General features: G+C 51.0%; 1 protein-coding gene across 13 annotated transcripts in view; it reads left to right on the top strand.

The window, feature by feature from the left end:
* PATJ (PATJ crumbs cell polarity complex component) overlaps positions 1-5,033 on the top strand; it is a 150,461-nt gene extending 145,428 nt beyond the window's left edge. For 12 of the 13 annotated variants that reach the window (XM_083846090.1, XM_083846091.1, XM_083846089.1 and 9 more), the window contains 2 exons: positions 510-633; positions 2,389-5,033. In XM_083846090.1, the coding sequence (XP_083702216.1) occupies positions 510-633; positions 2,389-2,535 (271 nt within the window). In that variant the 3' untranslated portion in view covers positions 2,536-5,033. The remainder of the gene's footprint in view (positions 1-509; positions 634-2,388) is intronic. The other variant, XM_083846084.1, reaches the window with a different exon arrangement.
* The last annotated feature ends 3,743 nt before the right edge of the window (positions 5,034-8,776 follow it).

Consider the following 8,776-nt stretch of genomic DNA (forward strand, 5'->3'; position numbering starts at 1 on the left):
GAGGCGCAGGGATGGAGTGGGATAAAAGTTCTTAGAAACTGCCCAAAGAGCTTGCAGTAGAGGTGAGACTACAAACACGAGTGTTCCTGGCTGCAGCCTGTCTATTAGCCTCATCCCAGTGAAATCATAAAATCAAATGACGCTGTAAGGAAGCTGCTGCAGTTGCCACTTTCCCAAACTGAAGATGACAGCCTGGCTGGTAAGAAAGCAAACGCTCCTTTATGTGTATGCGCAGCAACTGCAGATTAGAGAAGCAGCACTCCTGTGTCAGAGAGAAGTGCTCTTGTTGAGCTCTTTAAAAGTATTTTCAAAGGGAGGAGCTGAAGCCTGCGGAACAGCTTGCGAGCTCAGGGCTGTGCAGGAGTGTGTTTGAGCCCAAGGCCGAGAATCCTGCTCGGTGACTGTGTAAAAAACTTGTTGGTAGATGAATATCTCTGTAAGCGTTCCTTCTGCAGGAAGTCCTCAGGGACAGACGTTGTTATTCTAAGTGATATTTATTGTGTTTTCAGAGCACCTCAGCCTAAGATTATTACTTTGGAGAAAGGCTCTGATGGACTGGGATTTAGTATTGTAGGGGGGTATGGAAGTCCCCATGGAGACCTGCCCATTTATGTCAAGACTATATTTGCCAAGGTATCTCTTTTTGTTTTGTTTTCTCCCTTTTTCTTTATTATCTTTAAAAATAAACGTAAGATTTGGCTTGGATAATATATATGGAGTTGAAAGCAAAATGTACTGTCTAGGTACGTTGATGTGAGCGGCCCCAGAACGCACAGCTGGCTTCTCAGTTTATATTTCACGTTGCTGATGGCTGAAACAAGATACTTTATCTCAGCAAAATTGGCCTGTGTTCTTTGGAAACTTGGTTTTATACATTAAAATATTTATAGAGCGGTTTTCTATCTGCAAATCTCGGTGCCTTCCAAGCAGTGTGGAGGCATCATTTTTCCTGCTGTCCACGAGAGGAGGCAGTTGCAGAGATGTCGTGTCCTTGTGGCTGAGCTTCAGCTGCAAAGCCCTGTGCTCAGACGGTCAGCCCAGTGAGATAAACCACTGAAAGAACAAAACGCCATACCACGTGGCTCCATGATGAATTGGCTTCCGCATCAGTCCTGGCTTTAGTTATTCTCCCCCGCTTCCAGCTTTGCTCTCAAGCCCTCTGTGAGTGCTCCCCTCTCTGTGCTGGCTGTTTGATGCCTGAGCTGCTCGCGGTGCGGCTGCCGCAGCTGGTCCCTGGCCCTGAACGTCAGGGGAGGACTGCCAGGTACAGCAGTGGCTCCGGCCACCAAGGAACTGGTACTTTACAGCCTTGTCTTGAGGAAAATTGCCCCAAAATGGCCACAGATGTGGAGGGAGAGGTGCCCCCTTCCTCCCCCCATCCTGCTGCTGAGAATGCCCTCTGCATGTGCCAGCAACATCGTCTCATGGAACCAGGACTGATGTAATTCTGGAAACGGGGGGGAGAAAGCAGCGGGAATTAGGGATAGTTTACATAAAGAGACTTGAAGTCAGTCACACAAAATTGTTTGTCCTGTGCCCGCTTGCTGTCAGTTGTGTCAGCGTTTTTGGCAGGGTAGGTGATATTAAAAAATAAAATTAAATTAAACCTTCAACCTTGTGTTGAAGTTCAAACCGCAGATACCTGGTCTTTTCACCACTTCCACTTATTCCCATGAGAATATACCATGCCTTTAAATGGATGCTCAGATTTACAGGCTCATAGAGGTGAGCACAGCTGAGAAACCCCCAAATCACAGCTGGGATCCACCGCAGCCGCTGATGGGGCCGCGGGACAGAGCCAGACACCATGAGCCAGCCTCTGGGCAGGGCAGGGGCTCAGGATTTGGGCAAAAGAGCCGTGTTCAGGAGCTCAGAAGGAGAACGGCCATTTCTGAAGCTCTGTGCGAGCTGCCCAGGACCTTCTGTCGAGCCCAGCTCTGTCTGGGGCTTGGGGCAGTGCCCAGGCTGTTGTCTTGCATGAGCTCTGCATCTCCCTTCCCACATTTTTAACCCATTTTTCAGCGCTAGGTGCAGAATACGTTGACATACTGCTTTAACAAGTGTCTGCAGAATCATAAAAGACAGAACCAATCTTTACACTGCATTGTTTCCAGGGGATGAGCTGATTCCCCTTTTCCCTGGGGTGTAATTCTTCCCCGTGCTGCCCCAGACCAGCAGGAGCTGGGTAAGCGGTGTCAGCGGAGGGCAATGTCCAAGCATTCCAGGAGATTTGGGCACTGCACAACAACTCTCTCCTTTTCTGTGTCCCCCACCCAGCTACGGTGGGATTTCCAGAGCTGCATCCCTCCTCATTTCATCCATCAGCATTAGGAGAGGTGGGAGGGCTCCGTGCTACCAGCCGCTAACGTTTCCTTTTGCCATTTGCAGGGAGCAGCTGCGGACGATGGCAGACTGAAGCGTGGCGATCAGATTTTAGCAGTTAATGGGGAAGCTTTGGAAGGTGTTACTCATGAGCAAGCTGTAGCTATTCTGAAGCGCCAGAAAGGAACTGTGACATTAACGGTGTTATCATGAATGTCATTGCACTTGCAGAGATAAATACAATTATTTTAGAACATCAGTAGAGCTATAATAATACCGTTCAGCCCTGAGCCGGATGTAAAGCAAACTCTGGCGAAAATTAATCAGTATTCACCCCGTTGCCAGAATGGGTAGTGTGCATCTTGAGCTTCATTTAGCCTTCCCCATCGATCAGCCTTTCTCCCCACCCTCCCCTACTTCTGGTGGCTTTTAAGTTTCCCCTGGACAAGTCTAATTAAGAAACTTCAAAGAATAATATCAGTTTTACGTTCTGCATCAGTTTATCCCCACCGGTCTGAACCCAGATACAACTGCTGAACCTGGGCTCTGTTCGCACACAAAAGAGAATTTAGATCATCAGCTGATCTCATCTGATGAGCAGAAATAAACGCTGAGTGACTTGTCATCTCACTCATGATTTACTTATGCTAATTGTCCTTTCAAGTATGCCAGAAAACATTAGCAATGTAATTAAATTACCACTGTTCCAAATGATGAAATATCAAATTCTCCTCTGGGAAATTATTTGTGCTCGGCACAGTAAGTCTGATAGTCAAATGTGAACTTCTCATGTTTATCTCTTTGGGTAGGTCTATGGAAGTTAGTCAGAGGTAATTACTGTGATGTGTCAATTTGCAGCCTTTAGCATGAAAAATAAACCAGGGGAGAGGCGATTTTTTTTTTAGGCTTTTAAAACATTTGAGCCTTTTCAGATATTTAAGCAGCATGAACAACAACGTATCTCGTTCTAATTATATTTTTAAAGAAGAAACGTGCTGATATACGCCAGGCATGTTGCATACAAAGACAGTTGTTGTGCCAAGTTGCAGCATAATTGTTCATCCTGAAACTTTAATGAAGACAAAAGTTTGCTTCGGCAACGTGATCCAGTAATTCTAGTAATGATGGCGAGCTGTCCCTCTGCACATTGTCTTTAAGGCTAGATGAAGTTAATCCAAACCAGCAAACCGTTTCCAGGAGGCTCCTCGGGAACAGATAGCGCAGGAAGAGGTTTTCATGGATCACAGAGGATGGCTCTCTCCTGGGGGTGCCGGAGCTCAGGTTTGGGTAATACCACGTAACACCAGGCAGCCGTGAGCCGGTCGCTGCAGAGAACTGCTGGGGCAGGGTGAGGAGCTGTCCTCCCTGGGGCAGAGCACGCAGCGCGTGGGGGGGTTCCCAGCCTTGCCCCCCAGGTCAGACGGTGCGGTCGAAGCCCCTGACTTCTTTGCTTTGACCTTGGCCAGGAGGGAGCACACTGAAACCCACAAGGAGCCCTCCCGGGGCTCCCTGTGTGTTGGAGGTGGGGTGCAGCAGCGTTCAGACAAAATTCGGTAACTGGGTTACGTGCCGCAGCCGTTCCTGCAGTGATTATACGGCTGCGGCCTTGGCGATTTAGAAAATGAGTTTGGCAGGCAGATTAATGGCAGTGCCAGTCATTGTGCTTTAATCTTCCCATGCAGAGGAACGGTGGGGTTTTGGAGGAAGCAGCCCAGTCTGATTCGGGCTATTTGGTATAATTTATAATGATGATGTAGCTGGGAGAAATGAAAAAGGGGGGGGAGGGATCAAAACTGGCTGTTTGATGTGAAAAATCCTTCGAAATAAATGGAAAGAGAATTCAGAAGCTGTACTGTAATAACTGAGTAGCCCAGGCTTAGCATTAAGTGCCGTTGGTCTGTGCGCTGTAGCTGGGTGGCTCTTCCCTCGTTTTATGGAAAGCACATACACTGACGCGAGGTGAACTACGCTGAAATAAGCAAGCTGCGATTAGCTCTCACTGCAAAGGTTTTCCTTAGTTCCTTTAGAAGTTTTCCTTAGGAAATCACAAAGTGCATTTAGCCTGCTGGAGCAGTTAGTGGGTGGTGTGTTAATGGTATTGAACCGAGGAATTCTTAACAGACCGCTTTGGGTTGCAGAAGTGTCCAAGGCATGCAGAAGTTGAGGCAGGCAGGTGAGATGTGAAGAGGCACCCTCAGAAATAGCGTGTGGAATTTATGAACAAAATGTAATGGTTCCTCTGATCGTTTTTATAGCCGTTGCATTCCTACTCTAAGATGTTGCTGCATTTAATCGATGAAGTTTTACATGGCTATTTGTTAGCCTGTTATGCACATACTGTTCATACTGCACATAAAGAATAGGATTTATGGGCTGGGATATTTTGCACTTCTCATTGCTCAGAATGAGATAACATTTTCTGCTTCTTGTAATTTGCACTTTGTGTCTTGAATATATTACTGCCAAAAATCATATTGCAACTAATTGATAAACCAGTGACCATGCGGAGAAGCGTGTGCTGTTGTACAGGACCAAGTTAGATAATTAAATTTGCATTACGCTTGTCTGGGTTGAGGTGTTCTGGTTTGTTTAAAACTTTATTTCTGCGCAAGGGAAAAGCAATTAAACCTCCTGATTGTATGTTTACATATATCAGTAAAATAAGACATTTTATGACTTCAAAGATTCTAAATAAAACTCGGTTACATAAGTAGCTGTGCATTATTTTTTTTTAAGGCATTGCAAAATTGTATTGCATGAGATGTCTTTGTTTGCTCATTATTGCCTTCCTAGGGGAGCAGGAGCCACCGCAGCTGCAGGAGCGACCAGAGGCCGTGGTGCCAGCTGGGGGCTCCTGCCCAGGTCACCGGCTCGCTCTGGAGCGAGACCCTCACGGGGAGGGAGCCCCCCTTTGTGCGTCTGTGCTCCGTCAGAGGGCTACTGCTGCCTTGCAGGTGGCTCCTGCCTGGTAAAGGTTTTGAATCAGGGGAATTTCACAAAAGGTGGCTCACGTGAGAGATCCAAGGGTCTGGTGTGCAGGCAGCAAAAACTGGGGGGAGAAAAGAGGGGTGAAGGCGAAGGCCCAGAGCGACTGGGTTGTGATGGGAGGGATCAGACTCGACAAGAAGGATGCCTGCAGCAGGAACATCTCTGCTGTAGGTGTGCTCCCAGCCTTTTGGCGGTGCCACAACAGTGCTGCTCGAACTCATCTGTGCTGGTGGAAGGGCTGTCCTGCCTTGGTCTGAGGACCCGCTTGTCAGAGCCTTTTCTTTTAGCAGGTTCAGTCCCTCCTTCAGCATCAAGCACACCCTTAACAGCACCAGGAGCCACCTCAGGGCTGTTTGCATTTCCAGGCTAATTCTGCCAAGAAAAGTGCAAGTTATGTCTCCTTTTAGACTGTGAGACTTGTCATCCCCCGGGTGAGCTCCCTGCATGCCAGGGCGCGGAGTCTGTCCAGGCATCACCCCGCTGCCACGCACTGAGACGAGGCTCGGGCAGCCGCATCGCGGCGGGGAGGGCAGGGCCGGGCCAGCAGCAGCGGGGTAGCGAGGGGCCTGTGTCAGATTGTGCTGCTGCGTAAGGAATAGCTGTAATGCCTCTGCATTCCCTGTAATTAATCAAAGGGCGATTACCACCCTCGTAGTACGACACGTAGAGAGCCCGTTGAGGTAACATGATTACGCTGAGATGGAGCAGTTAATGTACCTTCGCCTGGAAGAGCTGGAATGGATTAATTTAACGTTACCCACGTATAAAACATTAGTTTTTACAGTTGTGCTGAGCATTGATATATAATTCCATTATCACTTTTTCCACGGTTTTGTACTTCCATATCCATAATTTAGCTGTATTTACATTCTGTTTAAGCATTGCTGTGGTCATTGTTTCCATCTCGGCAGCAGTGGGCCTTTTGTTTCTCTAAGGCTCACAGCCCTGCGATGCCCGCACCTCCTCAGTGGTGACAGCGGAGATGCCCCGGTTCCGCAGCACCCCAGGCTGAAAGGGGAGCAGGAGCACCTCCCCTTCGCCTTCAGCCTCGTCGCAAGCGGCCCCTGAGCTCTCTGCTCCCTGCACAAACGTGGCAAAGCAAAGGGCTTCAAGCAGTTTGTTCCTGAGTCCTGCACAGAAAGGCGCAGCGGCAGCACGAGCAATTCTCATCCCTGGCACCGCGGCCTCTGCTGGAGGTGGTGTGCCTCTGTAAGCGCTTGCTCAAAATTAAAAATTACATCCTTATCAAAGTAATTGTGCCAATTAAAACCACATTTACGTGTGTTATTCTGCTGTGCTTCCCATCCAGGCTGCCCTGGGCTGCCTGCACGCAGGCTGAGCACGGCACGCGCTCTCCGCCGTGCCCGACCAGCTCTGTTCTCTCCTGACACGATCTTGATGCAGGGCTGCAGCTGCTGCCACAAGGAGGAGTTAGAACAAAAAAGAAGAGGGCTGCGAAGGCCTGGCGATAGGTTTCTTCTGAAGAAAACGTGTTTTTTGGGAGGGCTGCTTGTTTGTGCTTTGAGTATGAGTGGTCTCTTCAGTCTCATAAAGCTTTCTGGCTTTTTCTCTTCCTTTTTAGCACTTTGATGTGCTTAACATAAAAACTTAGTAAGGTTAGAAGCCGGATTTGGGGTTTTTCCTGGCATCCTGGGAGCTGTTTCGCTGCAGGTCCTGGTTTATTTGTGCGTAGCAAAGCAGGAGCTCCAACTATCTCCCACTGGAAAGCAACAAAAGCCTGAAGCTGCATGGATCTGGGGGAGGGAGGGCTGTCTGTGTGTGTTTTGCAGTTTTCTCCGAGCTGTGTTCAGGCTTGAGTGGGGCCAGTGGCAGCAGTCCCTGCCCCGCTTCCTTTGCAGGATTTTGGGGCCGTGGCCTGGTGGCTGCAGCTGCAGGTGGGGAGTTTGGAAAGCCAGCCTTACCCTGCTGACCTGCGCGCCAGGTGTCGTACCTGTCTCAACGTGGGGCCGCAACCCTCACAAAGAAACATCAATCCTTGAAAACAGTACTCCCTGGGAGCGTTTTTAAGTTTTAAGAAATCACTTGGTGTTTTTGCTGCGTGTTCCTGGCCGCTTTGTGCGCTGCTGGGCTCAGGTGTGGGGGGACACATCCACACCGAACCCCTGGGGAAAGCTGTGTCTGTCCCTGCTGCAGGGTCCTGCGGTCCTGCAGCTTTTTCTGCCGGAATGTCACTAGATGGAGCAATTGACAAAATATTTAATTTCCGCTGCCTTCAGCCCCGGGGGCGCCCGCTGGGTGGCCCTGGGATGCTCCTGGCCTCTCGCTGCGGCAGCGCCTTCCCCTGCAGCACATAAATCTGCCTGTGCCGAGAGGCTCATCTCCCTGCAAATATTAAACCCTAAATTCTCCTGCCAGTCACCGAGCTGCCAACGTCCCGCCTGCTGACCAGGCACTTTCTGCGGGATAAACGGGGAGGTTTGGATTTCCTCCGGGTGCGGAGGAGGAAGCAGCGCCCGGTGTCTGCGCCACGTGCTCAGCTCGGCCTCGCCCCAGCACCCAGCTGCTGCCCGCAGATGTTGAAGGAGCTGAGCCAAGGCACGGCCCGCAAGCTGCCCAGTAATTTAATTAACGGCACCGAGCCCTGCGTGGGGGTCAGGGCGAGGTGCTCTGCGCTCCCCGAGCTGCCCGGGCCCCTTTTGGGGGCCGGTGGCCGCCCTCGCCCCGCGCTGCCCGTGCCAGGAGGGAGGTGGAGAGCTGGCGGGCGCAGCACCAGAAATGAGCTAACCTCTAACAACAGCCAACCGCAACGTTTCAGGCAGCCTGGACAATGTTAGCAAATTACTGCAATCATTTCACCCCCTTTCCTGCAATTTACGGTCTCGAGGCGATAGCAAGCAGTGTCGGTGCCCCTGCGGGACGAACGGAGCCTGAGTCGGTCGCAGCGGCCGCGCTTTGCCGGGGCGATTCCATTCCTCGCATATCTCGGGGCTGATGTCACGGCGGTGCGGGGGCCTCCCACCTCCACCAGCCCCCCACAGGCTTGGATGTCGCCTCACAACCCCAGCAGGAGCCCTGGCAGCCCCATGCGTTGGTCCCCGAGCCCCCGGGGGGCTTTGTTGCCCCCCTGGCATTTCCCCATCCCGTACCGCCACCCACCTGCTCCATGCCTAGTGCACGGACGGACAGCCCTGGTGCCCCCAGGACTCCTGACGGGATCATGCTCGTGGGGCTGCGGGACAAAGTCCGTGTGCCAGAGGGCTTCCTGTGAAGGTTATCCATGAGCAAGAGGAAAAAACAGCAAATCCTTGGCAGCCATCCCATTTTCATCCCTACTGCGACGCTGAGGACTGCGCGGAGCGGCGCGGTTCCCACGGCCGTGGAGATGCTCCAGATGGGGCCGTCGGGTTCCCTGCTCCCCTGCGTGCCACCAAGGGAAGGGACACGCTCGAAATGACCGTAAGGAGAGTGGAAAAAGCACGTGCAGTTGAGTTTCTCACCATCCTTC

The sequence above is a fragment of the Anser anser genome, assembly GCF_964211835.1.
Source record: "Anser anser genome assembly, chromosome: 8".
Classification (NCBI taxonomy): Eukaryota; Metazoa; Chordata; class Aves; order Anseriformes; family Anatidae; genus Anser; species Anser anser.